This window comes from Acartia tonsa, chromosome 14 (genome assembly GCF_053477335.1).
Source record: "Acartia tonsa isolate MP-2025a chromosome 14, ASM5347733v1, whole genome shotgun sequence".
NCBI lineage: Eukaryota > Metazoa > Arthropoda > Copepoda > Calanoida > Acartiidae > Acartia > Acartia tonsa.
In genome coordinates, this window is record NC_137273.1 from 14,218,039 (window position 1) to 14,244,504 (window position 26,466).

At 32.5% G+C, this 26,466-nt stretch overlaps 3 protein-coding genes across 7 annotated transcripts in view; 2 read left to right on the top strand and 1 right to left on the bottom strand.

Annotated features, from left to right (window-relative positions):
- Positions 1–7,246, bottom strand: part of Atg1 (serine/threonine-protein kinase unc-51-like protein Atg1) — a 127,307-nt gene extending 120,061 nt beyond the window's left edge. For all 4 annotated transcript variants that reach the window (XR_013875050.1, XR_013875049.1, XR_013875051.1 and 1 more), the window contains exons 1-2: positions 6,714–7,246; positions 5,377–5,467 (exon numbers count right to left, since the gene is read on the bottom strand). Coding sequence is in view for 1 of the 4 variants with exons in the window: in XM_080148657.1 (XP_080004783.1) it covers positions 5,377–5,466 (90 nt within the window). In the remaining 3 variants the exon portion in view is untranslated. The remainder of the gene's footprint in view (positions 1–5,376; positions 5,468–6,713) is intronic.
- The window catches only part of LOC145306517 (uncharacterized), a 195,048-nt gene that overhangs the window by 117,925 nt on the left and 50,657 nt on the right, over positions 1–26,466 (top strand). The gene's annotated exons all lie outside the window — the stretch shown is intronic.
- The window catches only part of LOC145306514 (uncharacterized), a 121,180-nt gene that overhangs the window by 65,781 nt on the left and 28,933 nt on the right, over positions 1–26,466 (top strand). For both annotated transcript variants that reach the window (XM_080148654.1, XM_080148655.1), the window contains exons 2-13: positions 9,638–9,705; positions 10,388–10,476; positions 10,894–10,973; positions 11,914–11,960; positions 12,315–12,350; positions 12,788–12,851; positions 13,832–13,920; positions 14,558–14,600; positions 15,140–15,216; positions 15,435–15,506; positions 16,514–16,601; positions 17,675–17,771. In XM_080148654.1, coding sequence (XP_080004780.1) covers positions 9,648–9,705; positions 10,388–10,476; positions 10,894–10,973; positions 11,914–11,960; positions 12,315–12,350; positions 12,788–12,851; positions 13,832–13,920; positions 14,558–14,600; positions 15,140–15,216; positions 15,435–15,506; positions 16,514–16,601; positions 17,675–17,771 — 840 coding nt within the window. In that variant the 5' untranslated portion in view covers positions 9,638–9,647. The remainder of the gene's footprint in view (positions 1–9,637; positions 9,706–10,387; positions 10,477–10,893; positions 10,974–11,913; positions 11,961–12,314; positions 12,351–12,787; positions 12,852–13,831; positions 13,921–14,557; positions 14,601–15,139; positions 15,217–15,434; positions 15,507–16,513; positions 16,602–17,674; positions 17,772–26,466) is intronic.

The following is a 26,466-nucleotide window of genomic DNA, read 5'->3' on the forward strand; positions in this document are numbered from 1 at the left end:
AATAAGAAAATTATATCACATTATTTTTAAAAAGTACGGACTGCCCGACCGTAATTATAGAAAAGCTTCGCCTTTAAAAATTATTTACAAAGTCACTCGAGTATAATGTATCAAGACTTCTGAAGAATTAATACATACCCACAGACGGACGGACAAAATAAAACGAAGAGTAGCTCTACTCTTTATTGAAAAAAAATTAACAAGTGTCGTGTGTACATAATTGAATTGAACGCTTGACCCAAATAAAAAAAAATCTACGCATTTTTAAATATAACGTTCAAAATTTATCCAGCTTTAATTACCACGACTTAGCTGCATGTCTGTCTGTACGACAATTCAGGGATCTTAAGGGATAAGACAAGGGATGATAAATTGATGTACATCCCCAATAGGCAATGATGATAAACAAAATTATCACTTAGTAACCACAACAAATCAAAACTAAATAAAGTCATCAAAAGTTTTTAAGGCAATGGACAGAGTAACGCGTTTGTAAAACTTTGAGTACCATTATAACAAATAATTAATCCCTTAGATTTTCTCCCCCCCCCCCCCCCTTCCTGATAATATTTACTCAAGTATCAAGATGTTTAAGTGTGTGTCTGAGTATGCAAACGACAACTAAAATATTCCAAAAATGATCTCAGCTGTATAGTGAACAGAAAGTCATTTTTAATGAGTTGGCTTTTAGGACAAATCAAAATTTCATCATATTATGATACGATATAAAAATCAAGGAACAGGAATATTTATTTCCAATGGCTTTGAAACTGTTTGATATCCGGTGAATTAGAACTGTTTCTCAGAGCCATTATAAAAAATAATGTATAGCATCGCATTACAGACATTTTTTTTCGAAAATTAAAATCAGTATCGGTTTTGTTATCTCGGGTCTTCGGCCCATCGTTTGTCTGTTTATATCTCGCAAACCACTGAACCGAATGGGAAACATATAAATCCATTTACTAACCCCCAAAGTTTATTTAAAAACGTGTAATATGTTGCAATATAAATGAATCATTAAATAAATATTTTCCTATAAAATGGATATAATTACGCAATTAACTTTTAATAAGATTTGTTAAATTTAAAACGATATAATATCTGCAAATTAAGCATTTAATGATTTAAGTTGCAAAATAAATATAAAATAACATTCTTAATGTTTTTTACTAATAGTTGAAGAAAGCAAAAATCGATTTCTCAGGGAAAGAGAGGACAATGCCAAGTAAAAAATTAACAACACCTTCTCCCTCCAATATATTTACAAAATGTAAAAGGCAAAATTTAATTATAGAACAATTTTTTTCTTTTATTGTCCTAACCCTGTATCAATTCCTTATAATTTCTATACTTTATAATTTGTGCCATAAAGAAGTGACATACTTTTATTTTTCATGCTTTAATATACAATCAAAAGAAAATACATGTCTTGGGTAAATCTACTCTATAAGTATAAAATATTTTTAACATTTATTAAGCTACTATGTAAGATAGGTAGACATCTTTTTTTTTATAAGCTTATGTTTTAGTGTAATTTTAAGATGTTTAATTGTATAATTATTATTATTTATGGATATTATTATCCTACTAAATTAAGTATTAGGTTTTTTTTATGTTTGCCCGTTAAGATCTCGTTAATCACGGAATAGATTGAGTTCTCCATTTATGTGAGCTTCACATAGTTCTAAGGGTGATTTTTATTACTACATGGGGTTGGTTTTAGGCTATTGTACTAGATAATGGGGGCGCAGCTGGTAGTCCTTATCAAAGTAAGAACTATAAAAAGTCATAATGGATTTATATATAACTTGGATCTTACAGCAGATTTTTATTCTAATAAAGTTACATTTTGTATCTGGCTAAAATAACAATGCCCCCTATCCATCCCCACCCCTACTAGTGGGTGAACGAACTGACCAATAAGCAAGTTCCATGTTAGCAGCCTAAATTTTCCACTGTCATAATATCCACGTATATTCTACATCTATTAAAGACATAAACAAAAGCAAGAAATAATCGTATAAAAAGATTAAGAGTGTCTATTTTCATCATAATTTGATATCCTAACTTTTTACCAAGGTTTAACTAAAGCTTAACACCTTTAATTTAATCTTATTTATATCATAAACTTCCTTTTAATTCTTTACAAAAAAAAAATCTTCTAATTAGGTATAGCATTTTCCGTGATTTTTGCTTTCTTGTTTATGAAACCTTAAATTATGTCAAAAAAGTAAAATCATGATTTTTAATATGCTTTTTTCTTAATTCAAAATATCTAGAACGTCACCATCCATACCTCTCTAAATTAAGAACATAATAACTTTGGGAACGTTCTAACAAATCTTTATGGGTTGGTTCAAAATAGCAGTGTCCAAACATTTCTACCAATGACTCTGATCTTCAATGGGTCGTTACATTTATTAATTGTCCATTGTCTTATCCCTTAACATCCCTGCAATTACAACAGAGCTTGAACTTTAAATCATTTTAGTGGCGATTCAGATCGGGCCGCGCCCAAAATTTCAGCCAATCACAGCGCTGCATTTTCAATATGCAGCGCTGTGATTGGCTGAAAGTTTGGCGCGCCCCGATTCAAATCACCCCTAAAATGATTTAAAGATCAAGCTCAGAATTTAAAGCTTACAAATAACACTTGAATATTTTTAAAGTTATTGCTAGTAAACGGCAAAAAGACGGACGGACCAAAATCAAAGGGTAGCTGCGCAAAAGAGCTAAATTTGTACACGGCAAAATAAACAGCTCAGATGTAAACGCGGAAAATACCAGTCATGCTTTTTTTCAAATATGTTCTTACAATATTAGTTTATCCTTAAATAAAAGTAATAGTATGTAAAGTCTGTCTGTCTGTACCAAAGGATGTACGTAACCGTTGGACCGTTATGGTTCTCCCCCCTATTTTGGGGGAAGGTACCAAAAACCCCTGAAAGAGAAATCGCCCAAAAAAACTCCCCTAATTTTATTTCTTTTAAAACCTAAAATTAAATATAGAATTTTTCTCCCCTTCTGCCTTAAGTGCCCCTAAAGGCCTTAAGGGGGGTAACTTATTCCTATCCTTGCAAATTATCTTTAATTCATCCAAAATATTTGCTTCTTTGCAGGAGCACTATTCTAATTCAGACATGTCTACGCGTTTTAGCGGATTTTTGCCAATTGCAATAACATACATACATAGAAGAAGAAAAATTGTATAGGTAAAATTCGAAATATTTGTCTCCAATTAAAAGTTTTCAGGTCCAGCAGTGGCATTCAGCCGCAGCCGCTGAACTGGCGGCTTTAACGGCCAACGCTATTGAAATTAACAAAAATTGCGTATGCTACAACTAAATACGGAAATAATATTCTACAATGCAATCAAGTTTTATCTTAGCATCTAATTTCAGTATGGAAAATTTTAGGATAATAAAATGTTAGCATATAAGACGCAGAAGGCTAGGGGACAATGGGCTATTTATTACACTAGTCCCCAAAGTTTTGCTAACGTTATCTTATTATGTTTTCAAAACTTTGGGGACTTTTAATGAATTTTGATTGGTCGACTCATGTAGATGAGTGTTAAAACTTTTCACCAAATAATTGTAATCTACAGAAGAGAGAATTTTTGTTTATCATCATTGGGGATGTACATTAATTTATCGGCCATTGTCTTATCCCCTTAGATCCCTGAATTAAACGAGAAAAATTGAAGGAAAAATTGTGGACTATTACCTAACAAAATCTTAGATAGGTCAAATATGTTTAAAATCAACAAAAACTTAGCTTTCTAAATATTTATACAACAGTCGGCTTTTTGCATAGTCTACCGTTCGCCATTTTCTCGTTTATCAACGTCGTAAATAAAAAAAGTTTTTGCTTTGTACTTAAATTGTTATTTAATGTCCTTTCTATCTATTTTCAAGCCCTAATAAGTATAAAACACTGAAACTCAATATCTTAAAAAGCTAAAATCAATCAATCTCCTATCCCAATAACTTAAATCATTATTGATATATGACGACTAAAAGAAGTTTTGTACATCTGCACATTGTCTTTCTTGTAGCGCAGTTAATGTATAATTTGAATAGGTCAGTCAGTCATAATCAAATACATCTTTTAACCAGTTCACATTTAGGCCATTTTATTAAAGTACACATCTTTGTTATTTTATTCTTTCAACAAAAAAAAAACAATATTTTTCTTTAAATGTACAGTATTAAAAAATGCATAAAAACAGTACAGATAATAATTCTTTGAAGAAAAATCCGCGAAGCGTTAAATAATAAAATATAAAAGCTTGCAAAAAAATTATCAAAATATTATCTACAACGCATTATAAAAGGGATGAAAACATCCATGAGCAGCGAAGAATAACTAAAATTATAGATGGACAAACTGACACATTTTCCCATAGCGTTACAGACAGACATACTGACGGAAAGATAGACAAAGTAAATTATAGAGCAGCTTCACTCATAAAATAAATAAAGACTTTTATTGCATAATAATGCTGTAACAATTTTTTTTGCGGATTTTTATATGTCTCAGCAATAATTGGAGTTAATTTTAATTTAATTCATTATTAACATCATATGTTTGGCACTAAAACTACATGCTCATATGTGTGTAGACTCTAAAGAAAATAGCAAAAAGTAAAAAAAAATGGCAACATCCATAAGTAGCGAAGCACAGATATGGATTGACAAACGGAAAAGGTGGACATGGATGTTTTGTAATTAAATATGCTCCATAATTATAGAACTGTTGACACAAAAAATCGCATAATAAAGCTATAATAGCAGCTGAGTAAATCTCATTTCCCCGAAAGAATTACGGACTGACGGACAGACAAAGTGAATTATAGAATAGCTTCATTGCTAATAATTGAACAAGTGTCACTATTATAAAAATTTCAAGTTTTTTATAAAGAAAAGAAATAGACGTAATTATGTCGCTTTTAATTTAAGTATTTTTCATTTTTAAAAAGATATTTTATTTAATAAAAACAAATTAAGCGTAAAAATAAAATTTTTTCTTATTAAAAAAGTATTTATTAAGGTTTCTTTTAAAAAATTAATGTCTAAGCAGAAGTCTAGAAATAAAGAAATAATTAGAACGATCATGTAATTGTATGTCTTACATTCAAGGAGAAAAAAAAATCAAATAAAGATACCTAATCGAAAAAGCGTCTAACAAAAATGTATAAAAGACGGATATACGAACGAATATATGTAATAGGGGCCATAGGCGTCCAGGGGTGTTTTCCCCTCAAACCATAAAAATCCTTATTATAATTAACCACCCCCCATCCCCCAAAAATAAAAGGATTGGACGTCCCTCTTTGGAGCTGTGCTACACGAACAAAACAAAAGCGCTTACCTGTTTAAGCCTGCCCTTGTAGACCACGGCGAAGGCGCCATGACCTATCAGATCTTTGGGATTGAACTCGTATAGTCCAATGGTCGTCATTCTAAAAATAAAAGTTAAATTAAGCTTATTCATACATTTTTTGATTCAGGGATCTCAAGGGATAAGAGATAAGACATTGGAAGATAATTAGATGTAAACCTAATAGTTTGGATGTATTCTATTAGTCCAATCAAGATTAATAAAAGTACTCGAAATCTAACGAAGGAGATAACGCATTTTTAAAACTTTGGGAATCGTTTACAGTCCGATATCATCTCCCTTTCTGGAAAAAAAAATATAAAAAAATCCGTAAATCTCAATTTAAAAATCCACCAACGTGCTAAGAAAAGGCCGGTAATTAGGTACATATTTAAAAATATATTAATGTGTTAGTGGAGGGGGGATAAACTTTTAAAATGTGTCAATCAATCATGGAGAGAGAAGCAATGGCTGCTGTGTGATCGGTGAAAGAAAAGGAAATAATTAAAATTAAACCATGACATAATGAGGGAGATAGATAGATATAGATAAACCGGGTAGCAGATGGAAGCATTTGGAGTAGAAATTAAACATAACTATTAACTGGCAGCTACGACCCTAGAGTCCTCTATGGACTAATCAAAGAGTAATGCTATTTAAGGTATTAAAATAAAGACTATATATTATAAAACATAATAAACAAAACCTTTACTGTCAAGGAAAGCATATCAGTCAATACAAACAGACAAACTTCCTGTTACTATTAAAATAAGACAAATAACTTTTAAAATTAGCTATATAAGTAAGAATTGAATTGGCGTAAATTATAGAATAGAGAAAAGCTATGAGGCGTAGAATAACATAGGCCAAATTTATCATAAAAATGTATTGTTATGAATGAGGGGCGGGGCGAAATAATCCAAATCCTCAATTTACACCTTCCAATTCGAGTACAGATTTTTACAGAGATAATATTAATACGGCATTTTAGAAATGATACTTTAAAAAGGAATATCCCAATGGCATAAAGTAGTAAGGAAATTTTTTCAATTAAGATCCCGCTAACCATCTCCCTAGCTCCATCTTAATAATACAAAGCTTTGCAAATAAGCTAAAAGTTGAACATTGTAGAATTTATATTTACTATATTCTACCCCTTTTTTCAAAGTTCAATAACCATTTGAACATTTAGAATAGGCAGGTGCGCTTCTTTTGGGATTAATTATTGATTTTTTTTCTCTTTCAAAAATAACGATATGAGAATAAAAATTGGAAATAAATGTTTATAGTGATTTATAGAATCTAAAAAAATAAGTTTAAAATTTTACCTGACTTAAAAAGGGATCCCTTCCCCCTTTATAAATCTACTGGTTCATAGTATACAATGTAACTTTGGGAAGGATGGTTTTTTTCCTTTGTTTAATTTCACTACACTCACTTTTTTAAATAAATTTTCACGTTTAAACGTAACTTAGATAACGAGATAGATTTTTTATAATAAGAGCTTTTAACTATTTATATCACGTATAGTATATTTTATGTAATCTGGAATTATTTACTTCCAGGGAAAATTTTTCTTGAAAGGAACGAATTTGTCCTCTTTCTTCTGCAGTTTGAGTTTGACTGAAGCTGATTCAAATTATTTATTGCAGGGTTGCCGGGTGTCCGCAGGGCTGGCCGTAGTCACCTCAATTTTCCCTTCAGTTTTTGCTTTTGTAGATATATTATCACAGAAAACTAGTCGTTAATTTCACAAAGGCAAAAAAGATTATTTTAAAAATCAAATATGAAAATAACTTGATTAGTAACAATTATAAAAATAAAAATTTATTTTACGATATGGTGAAAAAAAAATTAAGTTATGGACACTCTGTTCTGGTTTGCAAGGGATCTAGTTCTGAATAAAAACTAGTCCCATCTATTGTAACAAATTAGTTCCATAAAAAAAGAAACAAAATCATATAAATAAATTGTAAAAAACTGAAAACAAATCAACATTTGTTTTTATATTTGAATATAATGTGAATTAAATTGCATTACAAAAATTAATGATTAAATAAGCGGAGTAATATTTTCCCAGAACGTCAATAGTTTGGAAGCAGAAAGCAGAAAAGAAAATAATAATCAGCTGATGCGGCTTTTGTCTATGGAATCTTAAAGTAATGATAGGAAATAATTTTTTTCCTGATTTTATTTTTCCTACTTTTTGTCCATTTATTCAGAGTCTTTAGGAGATTCGAATTTTGAAAAATTATGAAATTAATTTCTAAATGCCAAAGCTTTTAGTTTTTCGTCTATGGCCATTCTGCTTATACGGGAGAGATGCGCAAAATATCCACCTTTTTGGAACTAAATACGCAGAGAATTTTTTTGGGTTACACAACTTTTTTCCGCCTTTTTTATACAGACACTGTGCTTAAGTGCGTCTTATGTAAGGCAATGAATTGAATTTATCTAGTTTAAATGTTAAATATTGAGTAGATACAGCATCATATGAGCACTAAATACGATAGGATAGATTTTAATACCGTACTTTTGCGGTTTATGGACAACTAACGCCATCTATAAACAGATTACAACATTAAAAAAGCTAGAAAATTTAATAATTCATATTTGAAACAAAAAAGTTATCACCAGAAAACGTATAGATACGACAATTACATTTTGCCAAATCTAGTCTTTAGGGTCTAAAAGAAAGGATCTATAAAATAGCATAAAACCAACATATAAGATTTAAAAAAACAGGGATTTTTGGGAGGAAATTTTATTCAGAGAAAAACTGGCTAAAAACAGGGATATAAGGGATATTGGGATAATTGATGGCTTAAAAACATTAGTGAATTTAATCAAATCTTGATTAGACGTACAAACCTTCAGTGTTAAAACTTCTCCCCAAATAATTTTTATCTACAGTTTTGGACAATTTTTGTTTATAAGCATTGTAGGTGTATATTAATATTTTATCCTTTTTCTTATCCCTTACATTCCTGCAGAAACAGGTGATTTCTATTTGTAAACACATAGCAGACAAATTCAAAACAATTCACGAAAATTCAAGACTAAGCAAGAAACGTATAAATTGAAGATTTTTATTTTATTTTGTAGTTAAGTTGTAAAGATATTCTATAACTTACTTCGTCTTTCCGTCAGTCTGTATCTTATGGACGAAATGTGATTATCACGGCTGCTATTTAAGACAGACTATATACTATATTGTTGGATCGTAAGATTCCCTAATTATTATGTAATGTCCGCGTCGGTCGAATGTTGCAAAAAAAATTATTTGTCAATATGCCAACGCTTCGTGTTTTTCCGTTATTTATCATATTATTCACTTTTTTCGTCACATTGAAATGACCAATAAACATCTGCTCTTTTAGAATTAATCTATCTATTCATTATTTCTTATATTTCAGAACGTACACGTTGTCATCCTTACGAATTAGTTTTTAGGATTTAATTTTTAAGATGCCTTATATTGTACCTTGTTGCCCTAGTCATTATTATTATACCAAAAATCAGATTGATAGGACATTTACATTATTCGAAAATTTGTGTTGTCAAGAAAGTTAAAAATCAGAGCTGGATCTTTAAATCGTTTAGAGGTGCGCTGAACCGGGGCGATTCATTTCAGCGCACCATCAGATTATTAATACCAATCTTTAAATCGAATTGGCTTGGGCGATTTAGTGCGGCCAGTGGCGCGGTACCAGCGCGCCAATGGTACTCAACTAGTGGCATTGCCGCGCTAAATCGGGGTGAATCATATTTAATAAATAAATACTTTTCTTAAAAATTAGTTTAATATTTATTGCAAAACTATCATGAAAACATTTTTACAGTTATTTTTAAAATAAATTATATATTGTTTTATATAAAACATCGGCTTAAGTTATAAAATTGTACCGGCACGTATGGATATGTTATTGAGTGTCGCCAGCGATCTAGCAACACCGCGCCGAAAATCTTTTTAAAGATCCATGTAAAATAGCAGTAGCTGTGGCGCACCATCAGCGCACCTCCGGTTCACCTCTGAATTGCCCCGATTCAGCGCACCATCAAAACGATTTAAAGATCCAGCTCAGGATGTTTTATATGGATATACGAATTTCTTAGGAACATTATTAAAGTTGCCACACCTTCTGAACTATTCCTAACTGTTATAGGAATCAGCATGCAAAGTTTAAAAACGGTTGGACAATTCTGAAATGTCTAAATAAACGAAAGAAGATAAATGTTTTAAAAATAATTTAGAATACAAAATGGCTAGACGGCCTAAAAAGCGACAGAAATCTGACAATTCAAAAAATAACTATGAAGGTGCCTACCTATAAGTATATTCTAATTGCTTTGTTCCTAGCCTCTGGTGAGGTTGAAGGAAGCTTCCATGAAAAGTACAATCAATTCGGACCAGCAGTCTTTCAGATCTTTAGCTTCAGACAAAAAATCTTACTACTTTAAAGTATTTAATATAATTGCTATACTTCGACAATTTCTTTAATTTCAGGGAAGATTCGAAATGTCCTTAAAAAAACCATTTCAAAGTCCAACCCCCCATTGTTTTAATTTGAAACTTAAATTAAATACTTCTGAGATGTTCCTTGAAACCGATTATTGGTGGAAAAGCTTAGACACTGTTAGTTTGTATAACCCAATCAAGAATAATTAAGGAAAAGAGAGCATGTTTTTAAAAACTTTATGAACCAGTATCATTTACAATACCTAATAATTTGTAATAATTATTTACGCATCGTATTATAAACAGATTTCCGCGGATATCAAATGAAAAATCATAAAATTAAAGCCAGTTTTATTAGCCCTAAGCGGCCTTAGGCCCGAACTAACAAAACTGGTATTAATTTTATGGTTTTTTTTATATTTGTAGAAAATTGTCTGTAAAACGATGCTATATATTTCAGTATGGTTGAGAACCGGTTCTTATCCAGTGGATATTAATCTTTTCGAAGCCATACTGGAAAATAAGATATCTATAATTTTGCAGCCATCTGTAAATATTGTGAACAACGACTGGATGAAGTGAAAGAAGCTCAAATACCAGACAATGCTCAAAATGAATCAGTTACTATAAAGGTAATCCTTATATAAAAGTAACACTTTGTCTGTGTGTACCAAAGGATATCGCTAACCGCTGAGCCGATATGGTTCTCCTTTTCAATGTAGGTTCTCATAGTTCCTAGGATGGATTAAAATTATTTTAGGTAGGGTATCATCATCCTCCTAAGAGAAATTGTCCCTAGAAAAGTTTGCCTGTCCAGAGTGTATTTCCAGATACGGCTCCACGGAGCCGGAGCCGCATCAAAATTAAACGGCTCTGACACTGCAGCTGTCAAAAATAGCGATACCCCCCCATCCCCTCATACTGTATGATTGAACCGACCAACAAATTAGGCCAATATTAGCAACTTAAATTGACGAAAAACTTTCCCCTGTCGATGTATCCATGTGTTCTATATCCACTGCTTGCTGCTACTCATTAATTGTTTTCAGGACGCCGACCTTCTAATAGAAGGTGCTGACGAAGAAGATGGGCTAGAGTTTAATCTTCAAAACTTTCAAATTTATTGCAGGTATTAAGGGGGGGGGGGAGTTTTGACACATTTGCGTAAACAGTGAGTATAGGCTTTATCTTTGGACTGAGAGGATAGGTTTATTAGGGATAAAATCATTCTTATATGATGAATTTACCCAAGTTTTAAGATTTTTTGGATAGGCCTTCAAGTTCAGGAGCTGCAGGCCTCCAGGTCCTCTCTGTACAGGTAAAAATTAAAAAACAAAAATTTTTAAGAGTTAAAAGTCAACTTATGAAACAAAATTTGATTTTTTTCTTCAAATATGTGATTAACATTCAAAAATATGCATATTTTGTTTCATAGGTTGACTTCTAACTCTTCAAAAAAAAAAATTTTTTTAATTTTTACCTGTACAGAGAGGACCTGGAGGCCTGCAGCTCCTGAACTTGGAGGCCTATCCAAAAAATCATTAAACTTGGGAAAATCCATCATATTAGAATGATTTTATCCCTAATAACCTATCCTCTCAGTCCAAAGATAAATCCTATACTCACTGTTTACGCAAATGTGTCAAAACTCCCCCCCCCCCCTACTCAAATTAATAGGAACGTTGGGTTTCCTATCAGGAAGGGAGGGGTTATTGGATTTTTAAAATTATAGTGGTACCCAATGTTTAAAACTCTGGGGACTCTGGGGACTATTGTTAAATCTTGATTTGTTGGTTCAAACTGTGTCTAAACATTTCATCCAATGATTTTAATCTCTAGTAGGGGTAATTTTGTTTATCGACACAGGGAATTCAAAACAATTTGTCTTATCCTACCTCACTGTAGCCTATATATGACAGGTGTCCTACTTAATCCACCTTAATGAATTAAGCATTGTAGTCAGGTTATAGCTGTGCCTTTTCTAAGTAGCCATTTCGTTGCAAATCTTTCAAAAACATTTGAGAATAAATTCTTTGTGTTGCCTCAAAAAAATGTCAACTAATTTTTAGGAAGAATCATTTGGTGCCCATTAAGTATATTGATGACAAGACCAAAGGTAAACTCTTGAGTCTAAAAACTAGGATGACCAAACCATTAAAAGCAATAATCTTTAGAAAACTTAATCAACAAAATTTCGTTACTTACATTTGAGAAGTTACCAACCTAACATTTAGATGTTTTATAAAGATTTATAGTAATTATTTATTTTTTGTCTGTTTGTCTGTCTGTACCGAAGGACCTCGCTAACCGCTAAACTGATATGCTTCTCCTTTATAGTGTAGCTTCTCATAAGTCCCGAGGGTTTTTAACTATTTTGGAGGATGGTACCATCACCCTCCTCTAGAGGCAAAGCTGCTAGTATACAAATAAAATAAAACTCATGCTCAAGTTTTTAATTTTTTATTTCTAGAATTTTTCTTTTGTGGTGAAGTAACAAATTTAACAGGTAACAAATTTAGTTTGGTTCGGCCAGATATCCGGTTTTGCAGGATATTCGGCCATTTTCAATTTCTGGCCGGATACCAGATATTAAAACTATCCGGATATCCGGCACAACCCTAAAATTAATTTTCGTAACATAAACATTGCTTAGGCCAGCGAATCAGTGAGGGATGGGACATTGGACTGTAATTTTAAACACATTCTTTCATTTGGTGGCTTAAAAGACTTAAAATATACAGCTTCTCGTAGGTCCTGAGAGGGTTTTTCAACATTTTTTTTTATATTTTTAAAGTTTTGCTAGAGACTGGCATAGTATGACTTACTGGACTTCCCTACGCACGTCACACAAGGGTGCCGAAACTTTTTCTTTTTACAACAACAATTGAAAATAGGGGCATAGCCGATAGTGGACATAATTGTTATTGCTTGAAATATGTTTAGATAAAACTGACAAAGCTGTGATGACTAGATCAGCCAAAATTGAAAATGCTTACATAAATCATTCGTAAGTTATTTTTAAGTGAAGCTTTTCTATAATCAGCTACATTCCGTCTGTCTGTCTGTATCAGATAATAAATTCTTCTCGTTAATTTGGGTGGGCATGTTAGTATTCTCCTATTGATTTCAAACTTAGCATGATGATTATTGGCATATCAAGAATTAACCCATTTCAATAGATATAGTAGATCTAGATGACAAATCTAGCTCCCCATAATCCGACAAACTTAAAAAGTAAATCCAAGCAGATGAACAATTTTGTTTTATTTTAATTTATATTTATTACAATGATACAAGGGACGAGATGTTTCGACGATATAATTTCTCCAAAGCTTACTTTATTCTAAGAAAGTGAACTAACCACAAGCGAGAGCAAGTGATTCTAAGAACCTTCCAGCATTGATAGTATTTTTTTAGTGAATATACTAGTTTTATGTTTAATATTTGGTTTATCAACTAAAAAGTTAGGTTTTACCATAATTTTATATTAAAAAATCTTTGAAATGCAATATTATCTAATGCTTTGTTGAGTTTAAAGGACAAAATAGAATAACATGGCAGAAAAGCATTAAATGCTGTAAATTGCAAAAGTACTTTAATTAAACTGTTTATAGTATTACAAGTTACCAACCCTTTTTTTGAATATACATTTTAAATCAAAATTATATACTTTTGTGTCAAAGGTTTTAAAAAACAGTTTGAACACATCAAAACATTTGATGATATTGCGCTTAAAAATGATTTAGTTTTCAAAGTTCTCGTTAGTGGATAATTGCCTTTAACTTCACTTATTATACATGTTTTATCATATGCTTAACATTATACGAGAGAGCAATTTTTTTCACGATTTATCTACCCAAACTTATACCTAGCTAACATATTATGCGAATAAAATGATCTTTCTTACTAAAATCTATAAATTTTCTAACCAATAATATGACAGTATTGTTCCTAGATTATTCCTATTGTCATTTCTAAATATTTTAGTCAAGAAATATTGATGTTAAGCACTTCTCTGGGAGATTATAATGTCAAGCGGGACCCCTTGCACCCTCTCTATCAACATTTGTTTAAAGGTATCCAGTTTTTAGTAGCACAGCTACTCTTAAATTTACTTTGTCCGTCCGTCATTAACGCTTTGGGGAAATGTGATTTTCTTGGCTTCTATTTGAGATCTTTGACAACTGTGCATCTATTTTATACATTGTCTGTCGGTCATCCTTCAAAAGATGTAAACCTTTTTAAGGTTTTATAATTGTTTTGATTTTTTGCATATTTTTTCAAAACTCACTTTGTCCGTTTGTCCATTCTATGATTTTTTTGTGCTTCGCTACTCATGGATGTTGTTATCCTTGTTAAATCGTTAAGGGCCAAGAATTGATGATATTAGAGTTGTTGTTCTCAATTTTTATTGATTCTTTATGTATTGCATTTATTAGGGAGGAAGGGGACATTGGGCTGTTTATTATACTAGTGTCCAAGTTTATATATAAAATATAAATGTCTTCATATTCCTAGGTTGAACAACTTTGGTGACTTATATTAAATTTTGATTGGTTTGTACATTAAGTTGGGTGTCCAAAGTTTTAACCACTAATTGTAATTTACTGAAGGGGTAATGTTGTGTATCATCATTGGGGTATGTAATAATATATCTGCCATTGTCTTATCTCTAGCAATTATCAAAAAATATTATTTTTTCTTTGTTTTTAGAACATATGCATTTGATAAGATTGGTTAAGTGCATTACAATGAGGTGGGTAGTTTACATTTTTTTTATTAAAGTTACATGATGTCTGTGTGTGAGTCTGTTTGCACAGAAGGATTTTGCTAATTGCTGGACCGATATGGTTCTCCTTTACAGTGTAGCTTTTATAGGTCCTGGTAAGTTTCATATCCATTTTGGGGGGAGGGTACCAACAGTACTACCCCTCCAAAAGAAATTGCCCTGGAAATAAACGGCCACCCCATAATAAAAGATCTTTTTTTTTAGTCCTTACTTTTGTTGAACCCTCGTTGCGGTTGTTTCTGAGATCTTACTTAACACAAACTTATATATTCAGATGCAATAGTTCATAGACATATGCCATAGTTGGGTTTTCGCAACCCAAGTGAAACCCAACTTTTGTCCTTTTTAGGAAGGGCAACCCAAGTGAAACTCAACTTTGTCCTTCTTATGAAGGGCAACCCTATAAAAAGGAGGGGCCACCCTTAAAAAGAGAAGAGGGGCAACCTAGCGCAACTGAGTAGCTGAAAACTACTGCATGTAAATTATAGATATTGAATTATTTTTAGATGTGAGAATGCCTATGACAGCAATGAAAATTTAAGATATGAAGATTTGCTACAGTTCATTCTTGAGGATGAAAAAGGTAAGCTAATACAAACAGGTAGGGAGGGGACATTGGGCTGTTTATTACACTGGTCCCCAAAGTTTTACAATAATGTTTTCTTATTCGATGGTATTTGGGACTAGTTGAATTATGATTGGTTGGTGCATTAATTTGAGTATTCAAACGTTTCAACCACACTTCACATTAGTTAAAGCAAAAATATGTTTCAAAAACGGAAATTTTTTTCTTTATTTTAGGATTTACAGAGGAAGATATATTTAACCATCTGGCTTTTATTGTGGATCATCTAAATAATTACGAGAATACAGGTTTTTTTTTATTTATAATCATACAACTCTAGTTCGTTTATGCCTTTTACCACGTATGTATGTATGTAGCCTTGATTCTCTGAAGTTAGGATTCAGATGCACGAGGAGATTGGAGGTGAGAATCCTTCGCGCACAGCTGAGTGTATTCTGTTACATTACAAGCTGACCCGCAATTCTCGTGGAAGCTACTCAATTATTACATCACCCTGGCTTTGAGTTTTGGCAGGTGTTTCAAATTAAGCCACCCTAATAAATTATAATTGGCACTCTCATATGAATGAGGAGCATGGACGAGGGAAAGCACGATTACAGTTGCTTGATAGGTAGGATCCTAACTTCCTACAAATCTCCCTCCTTACAACCTAAGGGCATCACAGGGAAGGTTGCGTGATTATATTCTGACAAATTGCAACAGCATTTGTCATCCAAGTGCAATATCTATGAGGGGACTTGAACTCGGATTTTCCCAACCACAGCGTAGTGCGCTAACCACTACTCTATGGGACACCATGGTTTTCAGCCGCGCGTCAGCTCCTGGCATCCTCAGGGAAATCAACCTTTTAACATTTTGAAAATCGGATGAAAGTCTAACCTTAAATACTTTTTTTTAAATTCCAAAGCATTCAAACGGATTTCAATTTGTGCATTAGTCGCGACTGCTAAGTCATGCTTTTGACACTTTTTACCTTTTTGGCCATTTCAAAATAAAACTCAATGCTTTCTTGTATGGCCCCAAGAACCCACAAAACAACAGTGTCCAAAAAAATTATCTGTGTTAAATTATACCTAGCCAATTATACCTTAAACAACTCAAGACTTAAATCTAAAAATAAATAAAATAACCTTAAACCACCGTTCCGGCATTTAAAGGGAAGCTTCCCAAAGGGGTGAACTAATCATTTCTGTAGTTGTTTAAAATCTTTAACCTTCAGACAAAAATCCTTACTGCTATATATAATAGAATATCCAGTAGGTATTGTTTTATTTATTTTTCTTGTTTTTTTTAGAAACTGACGAAGCAGACGATTTTACCATGAAAGATTTTCCCGCAATTCGCCATCTTTTCCACTTGGGTGGTCTTCACATTTCTCATAGGTAACAATCCTTACAATAAAGTAATAGGTTGTGTGTTAGTCTGTCTGTTTGTTTGTATCGAAGGATCTCACTAACCGCTGAACCGATCGGGTTCTCCTTAGTATGGTAGCTTCTTATAGGTCTCATAGCTTAGGGAAGGATTATGACTATTTTGGACCACCCTCCCAAGAGAATTTTTTTTAAAATTCTCGGTTTTACTTAGAGAGTTCAACGCAACATATTCATCAACGCAACATAAAAACATAAAAACATGAGAGGCCTCTAGGGGCATAGCCGCTAGTTTTATCTAAAGTAGCGAAGCTACTCTTATATGCTGGGTTTACTTAAAAAAAACAATTGAAAAACCCATGTTGTTTTAATTCTAATTCTAATTCAATTTTTAATTCTATTGTCTCATATGGAGTAATTATGATTTTAGAGTATTGTTATCAAAACATTTTAATCTAGCTTATGTAGAAATAACTGAGCTGGATCTTTAGATCATTTTAGTGGTGATCCAGATCGGGGTGAGCCAACTTTCCACAAATGAGAGCACAACATTTTATGAAATGCCGCGCTGTGATTGGCTGAAATTCGGTTCACCCCGATCTGGCTCACCACTAAAATGGTTTGAAGATCCAGCTCTGTTTTTTTTTCTCATAATTTGAATTTCTATATATAAGTAACAAAATGTCTGTCTGTATGTAACAAAATATCTCTCTGACCACTGAACCGATATGGGTTTCAATTACAATGTAGCTTCTCACGGGTCCTGGGAAGGTTTATAACTATTTTAACTTTTTTTGCTTTCCTTCTTATCGATTTTGTTACTCGGATTAATCCACAAATTGATATATTTTTACTGCGATCTTACACCAGATTTTCATAATAAAGTAAAACTTGCAGCGGGTTACAATAACGATTCCCCCCTTCCCCTTCCTTTACCTTATACCCTCCCCTTTTCTGGTTAAACAAACTGATCAATGATTAAGTTCCTTGTTAGCAAGATAAATTACCAATTTTTCCCCTGTTAAAATATCCATGTATTTTCTACACCCATTCTCAGTTTTAGTTGACCATCTCTTCTTTTCTAGTAAGAATAATGATGGTGCCCTGGACAGTGATAATGATGATTACGAGGAAGATATGGATTCTGGTAATGATAAATCTTCTGATGAGAATTTTAAACAAGTAAGATTTATGCAAAAATTAGTATAATTGTTGTTCATTTAAATTTATATTCAGGTCTAGATATTGATCATTTTTAAAAGCGAAGCTTTTCTATAATTAGGGTCGGTCGTTCGTCCGTACGTCCGTCACAGAGAGTTAGCTCTTTTCCTTAATATAAACAGGTTAGAATTGTCCTATCGATTCCAAACTTTGCATGATGATTCCTGTAGTAGTTAGGTACAATTTAGAAAGTGTAGCAACTCTATAATCAATACCAGAATGTCCGTACGTCCATTTGAAACAAGTCGATTTTTAACTTTTTTGACAACAAATTTTTGTATGTTAAAATTATCCGATTCTTTTGATTTTTTGAAAACTGATTCCTATTACGGTTGTGGGGAATATGGTGGGTCCACGCTTTACGTGCATGATCAAATATCTCATGATTTATCGTTCTTAATTACTGACTACTTTTATACAGTTTTGTACTGTGGGAGGCGTAGTGAAACAAATTAGTTAGGGATGAAACTACCAATTCAACGGTGTGCGGTCATTTCCGCATATTATCACATAAGCATATTGTTTCATCAATACACAAAAGCAAATTAAATTAGAAGGGGTATACAGTAGTGAGTGTAATAGATCTAAAAGGGATAAGACAATGGCTGATAAATTAATATACATCCCATTCCCCGATGATGATACTTAGAATAACCCATTATGTAGATTAAAATTTGTGGTTGAAAAGTATGAACACTCAACCTATTGAAGCAACCAATTCAAATTGACTCAATCCCCAAAATCGTTTAGTCAACTAATAAGAAAACGTTATTTTAAAACTTTGTGGACTATTGACATTGCCCACTTTTTCTCTGCTGTACAAAGTCTATACTTTGTTAACAAGGACAAAAGGGATGAAAAGTAGAAAAAAAAATTTTCATTAAATAAAAGAAATATATTTTGTATCTTGTATATCATAATATTGTAGATCCTAAATAAATGTTGCTGAGTAATTTACCACATCGTATTATAGACATCTTTCTGTGGATAATAAGTGAAAACAAGGTTCCGAATGCCTTAACTATAAAAACTGGTGCTAATCTTATAATATTTACTTTAACACTAATGTAAAATTTTGTAATATTAATAGTAATAGAGTAGCCCCGCTACTAGAAATTATTTTGTTTTTACCAACTGAGAACTGATGGCAAATTTTCAGATATTTAAAAAAAAAATTTTAAAAGAAATAATTGGTGATTATTAAAATCACGAAAGCTTCTTTTCCAAGTTTGTTTCAAAAATAAATTTAAATACTAAGAAGAAAAAATTTATTAATCTATGTACCTAATAACCTTTATGATAACCTTTATGTACTTTTTTTATTTAAGAGAAATAGGGGCGTTTTATGGGGGCGTTCAAAAAAGTGGTTTGTTCACCACTAATAATTAAGATTTAAAAAAAAAATAAAAATCTGTATAATAATGTATTTTATATATGTAAATATATTCAATTCCTTAGTAACACTTACAAGCGACTGCAGATCAAGTATCAATTAATTCGCATGTGTTCGCATGAAAGTAAATTATATTTTCAGGAATAAATTGAGTTAGAGTGAAGCTTGTAGCTGGCTAAAATAAAGATCCCCCTCCAATCTACCCCTTTCACCAATTCCTCTCTCCTCAAATTGGATTAACAAACTGATCAATAATGTTAGCATCCTAAATTGACAACATTTTTTCCCCTGTCATAATATCCACGTATTGTAGGCAATAGAAAGCAAAATAGGAAGTATTACTTCATTAAATACAAGCGGCTTTGCCCCAAGAGGTTTAATCAAACCAATTTTTCATGTTTTAGATTTAAAAGAAATATTTTTTTTTTTTGGGGGGGGGAGAATTTTTTTTTTGGGGTGGGTAGACGATCCCACTATTTTAATTTTAGTTTTAATAAGAAAACATTTTTTTTGGGGGGAGGGGTATTTTTCATTTTTTGGGGGGGTTGGGTGTGTCCCACTCCCAAGAAAATAGTTATAAACCTACCCGGGACCTATGAGAAGCTACCCTGTAAAGGAGAACCCGATCGGTTCAGCGGTTAGCGAGATCCTTTGCTACAAACAAATAGACAGACAAACAAACAGACAAACAGACAGACATCGTTCTACTTTGTATTATAGATTGTAACATAGAGTAAATGTAGTTAGAATAGTCACGTTAACCTGGGAAGGAGGGGACATTGAACTGGAAATTATACAGGTACCCAAAATTTTACAACCATGTTAACCTTTTCGTTGGCTCAAATACTTTGGGTACGTGAATAAAATTTCATTGGTGTGCTATAAATCTGTAACTTTTTAACTGAAATTTTGAATGTAAAAACAGGGTTATTTTGTTCCTTGTCTTATCCCATGATAACACCTTAAACCACATAGCAGTAAGGATTTCTTTTATAAATATAAAAATTAATGAAAGGATATTTTACAAGGGAAATATACATTTGTTTTTAATAAATCTAGTTTCCATTTATAAAAGTAACATGTAGTCTGTCTATCTACACTTACCGCTGAATTCATATGATTTTTCTTTAAAGTGAAACTTATCATAGGTCCAGCAAAGGTTTCTTACTATTTTAGGGGAGAGTAACTTCTTTTACAAACTAATCAAATGGAAAGATGGAGGGTCGACTTCCCCCTGACCCCCTCTTTCATCCCGTAACTTCTTATCATTTATGTGTTGTAGGTTTTGGTCCTATTAGACGGATATCTATGTCTATTCTATAAATATGAATCTATGGCCCAAATTTCCTATTAAACACAGTGGTCCTCAAGGCCAAAGAAGTTTGACAAAACCCACCAGAAAAACGGACCATATGGCCATCAAATATACCCATTGGGGGGCCAGGAACTGATTTTCTACAAATCATAGCTGTTCTTTTTTGGGGTTTATTCCATTTTAAAGTTAATAGACTAATTCCTTAAAAATCAAGGTTGTTTGTCATGATTTTTGTTGCTTTGAATTCAAACCTTTACAACTTTGGCTGTATAAAAGACTTATGAAAGCTTACCATTGGAAAGCTTATTGAATGACAATTTCAGACATAGCTTCAAATTTTTTTGTAGCTTTATTACTTTTTGCTCCACAAGGAAAATTGTAACCAAAGGAAGAAAATTTAATGATAAATCTGCTCTCAGAAAGGCTTTCCCTAGGGTATTTTGATGTAAATTTTTCAGGATTTTTCTTGTGTTTAATGATTCTTTTGATGACAAATGCAAAAATTACACTTTCATACAATTATTTTGGTTAATTTGCATTTTTTCTATCTTGTGTCAAAAAAATGTTATAAAAATTAGAAGTTGGTGTATTTTTTTGTCCAAAGTTGTACATAAATTTCAGGAATAATATTAAGAACCATTAATTGTTACATTTTACATGTGTAGTTTTAAAATACCTATATATATGGCTGTGTAGAAGCCCTACGAATGCTAAACCTACCCTTGTAAAGCTAAAATTTCTAATTTTTATAAAATATTTTGACACAAGATGCAAAAATACCAAAATATTTGTATGAAAGTGTAATTTTTGCATTTGTCATCAAAAGAATCACTAAACACAAGAAAAATCCTGAAAAATTTACATCAAAATACCTGCAACCGTGGCTCAACATGTAGCGCATCAGCTCGTAGTCAGGAAGGTGATAGGTTCAAATCTTGGTCCGACACCGCGTCATAACTAAAGACATTAACAATGGTTCTTACAGCTGCTTTGTCAGGTGCGCAACATAAATAGTTAGAGTAGGGGGAATGCCTTGGCCCAAAACAGGCGCAACTCACTACCATGCACCGTTGGGACTTCTCAGAAAAAGGTCATGCAATCAAAGGGTTGGTTGATGGGCAAATGGACGCTTTACACCGCAATCATAGGGCTAAGGGCTGACAACCCTATCTTTTGTCCATAAAAAAGGCACATTGTTACAGAAACACTGACAAATTGTCAGCAGCCTATGCTCCCCCTGTGGAGTAAAAAGGGCTTGTTACTGTTTTACCCTAGGGAAAGCCTTTTTTGAGAGTAGATTTATCATTAAATTTTCTTCCTTTGGTTACAATTTTCCTTGTAGAGCAAAAAGTAAGAAAGCTACTAAAAATTTAAAGCTATGTCAGAAATTATCATTCAATAAGCTTTCCAATGGTAGGTTTAGCTTTCATTAATCTTTCATACAGCCAAAGTCATAAAGGTTTGAATCCAAAGCAACAAAAATTGTGACAAACAACCTTGATTTTTAAAGGAATTTGGTCTATTAACTTTAAAATGGAATAAACCCCAAGAAGGAACAGCTATGATTTTTTAAAAATCAGTTCCTGGCCCCCCAATGGGTATATTTGATGGCCATATAGTCCATTTTTCTGGTGGGTTTTGTCAAACTTCTTTGGCCTTGAGGACCACTGTGAAAATAAGTGCAGGCTGGCCACAAACATACTATTTCCACTATTTCCACTATTTTTGCATACTATGCAAACTATTCCAAAAAAATATGCTATTTCCACTATTGTCCAAAATTGCATACTATTTCCACTATTTCTTTGGATTTCAGATAAATCTTCAATTTTTAGGTAACTAAAACAAACTGATTTTTTTGATCATGAAAAGAAAGCCAAGTAGCAGGTTTCATCGCATTTTCACAGTATCTTTTCTCCTATTTCTAGTCCCTGCGGGGGGCTCTAACCCTGCGGGGCAATCATTAACACTTACCTAACCTAAAATAACCTATCAAATGCTACTGTGAAAATACGGCAAAATCGCTACTTCGTTTTCAATTTTTTTTTAGAAATGTTTCCAGAAGAAAGTAGTTTTTCAGTTAAGATTGTTGTACCTTTATTGAAAGTTATTGGTATTTCTACATTCAATGTAAAGATTTTTTTTTGAAAGATACCAAAACTTGGGGTAATTAGTGACACAACCAAAAAGATTTCACCCAATTATCTCTAAAACTAAGGGAGTAGCACCCAAAATAAAATTGCTGGTATGTCGTGTCACGTGTGATGAGTCACCACATTTCTCCCCCCCCCCCCTTTTGCAATTAGATGATAGGGTTGATTTATCAATTACATAACACTTGTTGCTTCGCCCCTCGCCTCAGGAAAATAGCTTAAAACCAACCAAGTTTTTTATGAGCTTAGCTGAAAAGTATAACCGATTAGGACCAACATACTTTATACTACTTATATTATAGGATAAAAATTAAACTAAAAATAATCGTTCATAAAATTGTGGCTAATCTTCCTTTGAATCATAATTAAATCATACTGACAATAATTATAAAGTATCTAACGGTTTCGGACATCATATAATGCAGTTTGAAAACAATAGGACAACTTTAACATACCTAAATTATCGTCAAGAGCTATCCGTTACGTACGGACGGACATACATGAGAACCTATTTATAGAAAAGCAGCACTTAAAAAAACTCCCAGCTGTAGTAAAGGTAAACAATATACTGACACTGAACATAACCTGTTGCGACAATATAATGACGTAAAAAGTATAAATTGAACATACACAACTTGAAATAGCGCAGCTACTGTCTATATGAAAAATGTTAAAAATGCTACGTACTTTCTAATCATAGATAGGCTGGTTTTAAGAATTTAGAATCAATTGTATACTATTGGAATGTGTCGATCTACTTTAAATAAATATGCCATATCTAGTATATCAGTTTTATTTCAGTATTTAGTGTTATCGCTGCGCTACATACTTTTGGACCGGATTGTCCTATATATGAACAACAAGGATGACAACATCCATAAGTAGCGAAGCACAAACAAATAAATAAGAATTTAGATATTAGTTGTTTAAAGCATGTATATTAGGAAAAAATCACGAAACCTTTTCAACATTTGTTTTTAATTTCTTAATATTTATATTTTAGTACTATGACTAACAGACTGACGGTCAAAGTAAATTACACACTGGATGCTTAAACCAACGGGAAATTTAATTTTGATATATTTAACTACAAAAATTTTTAAAAACGGACCATAAACACCAAAGATAGGAGGAAAAATGTGAAAAATATAAAAATAGCCAAAAACCTGCAAAAAGGCAGTCTGACCGCTATTGATGTTTTCTTGAAACGACAGGAAATTTAATTTTGATATATATAACTGAAAAACTTCGGAAATCGGGCCATAAACACCAAAGGTATGGAGAAAAATGTGAAAAATACAAAAATAGCCTAAAACCTGCTTAAAGGCAGTCTGACCGTCATAGTTGTTTTCTTGAAACGACAGGAAATTTAATTTTGATACTATAACTGAAAAATTTTTGGAAATCGGACCATAAACACCAAAGATATGGAGAAAAATGTGAAAAATACAAAAATAGCCTAAAACCTGCTAAAAAGCGGTCCTACCACCATTGATGTTTTATAGTTAATTGTGCTCCTCAATAATGGGAATGTTGTCTAAAAATTTCAGCCTTTTATCTTTTATAGGAGCCGAGAAAATCACGTTTCCCCCAAACTAAGACATACGGACAGACGGACATTTCAAATTACTGATAGCTAACCAACATTTTAAGGCCCTATAGTGTTTTAAATGCTTGCTATTTCATACTATTTTGTTTAAAATGCATACTATTTCATACTATTTTTAAAAAATTTACATACTATTGCATACTATTTTTAAAAATTTTACATACTATTGCATACTATTTACTTTTTTTTGCATACTATTTTATACTATTTTGAAAAAAAGTCTGTGGCCACCCTGTAAGTGTTTCAACATTCTTTAAGGGGGATAAACCAAGAGTGCGAGGGGACATTGGGCTGATTATTAGTCCCTAAAATCTTATAATAACGATTTTTTATTCGTTGGCTTAACAATTGTGGGGACTTTTTTTAAATTTTGATTGGTTGGTTCATTTAGTTTAATTTTGAGAGCAGCAGCTGCCTCAGTCTGCAGTTAAACAGCGGCGGATTTTTAATATGTCATCCAGTTATGTTTATTAAAGTATTAAGTATTAAATTTAAATTCTATAGGTCTAACATTGTGGTAACAGGAGCAATGTAAAGACTGTTAAAGGTTTAGATTAAGTAAAAAATCCTCTCGCACATTTCAGTTAATTGCCGGCTACAGTGACCAGCATCTGCAAAGATTTATCACTGCTGAAAAAAAATATGTTTTGAAAAATATTTCCTTAATAGAAACTAGCAGCTTCCCCCTAGCCTCTAATCAAACCAATTTTTCGTATTTTAGATTTAAAAGAAAAATTTTAAAAAAAAATTTGGGGGGGGGGGTAGTCGACCCCACTATTCTAATTTTTTTTAAAAAAGAAAACATTTTTTTTTGGGGGGGGTAATTTTTATTTTTGAGGGGGTTGGGGGTGTCCCACCCCCCAAGAAAATAACTATAATACTTCCCGGGACCTATGAGAAGCTACCCTGTAAAGGAGAACCCGATTGGTTCAGCGGTTAGCGAGATCCTTCGCTACAAACAGACATCGTTCTACTTTGTATTATAGATAAAAAAGCAAAAATATTTTTATTGACTTAAACAAAACCTTTTATGTTACCAAAATATTAAAATATTCGCTAGCAGTAAACCCTTACATAAAATATAAATGTTAGAGTCAATAACAAGTATTATCCTGCAGGTCCTGATCCACCAGGTTTCCAGAAATCTTTGAAAGGATCCTGTAACTGCAATTTTTGACTTGGGAAATCCAAACTTTAAACTTAAGCTGTTCTAACAGGTCTACATGACATATTAAAATTTCATATAAATCCACGGCCGTTTTGTTGCAGACTTCTGGCTGCAGCAGCCGATAGCTGCCAAGTACAGCTACCGCCACTGAAATTTATGTTTTGAGATTTCTAATATTAAATTTACATAAAGATAAACATTTTCTTAAAAATTTGCTCTTTTAGCTTCAAAAATAAGGAAATTACAGCCTGTTGAAATTTTAAAAGTTTTTAAAAAGGACCTAAAAACAAAGGTCGTCAAATAAAAGGGTGAAGGAAGCAAAAAATGACTTTAACTCACTTATGGTCGGAAATTCATTATCAAACAGGGGACAAGCACAAATTTGTTTTATCCCTCTAGCTCTAATAGGAGCCGAAAAAATAGGGGGGGGGGGGCTTTCAACATCCCCCTCCCCCCCCCCCCACCTATTAAGGTCCGGAAAGGGTACCGACCGTTTAGGGTTAAACATAGAGTAAATTCGCCACTAAAAACTTAAACTCTAAAGTCATCCTAGATGTAACACGAATTTTATTTAGTTTCCTGCGAAGTTGTCTCCAATACCACCGCTAATTTCTAAAATCAAATTAATGTTTTTGCTATACAAAATGAAATTCTTTAATAATTCTTAGTGTATTTTAATATGGAATGTAAATATTCTAAATAGAAAAAATTAATTTCTATCAATGCGTTGCAAAGTTTTAAGTTCGCCAAATTTGAGATATGCCAGAGAGCCGGACCCACCATATTACCCACAACCCCTATTACAACAATGTACAATGTTATAAGCAAAGCATCTCTATAAACAAGTCCCAAAAATGTAAGTATGTCCTGAAACAGTATCATCTATTTATGCAGTTTTGCAACATATTTACTTACAATATTGTTTGTACTGATGTATTAATATTCTGCTAATTTAGTTCTGACAATCTACAAGTGTTAATGTTCGTTTTTCCATCCATTTCAGAGCTTCGCTTTTATG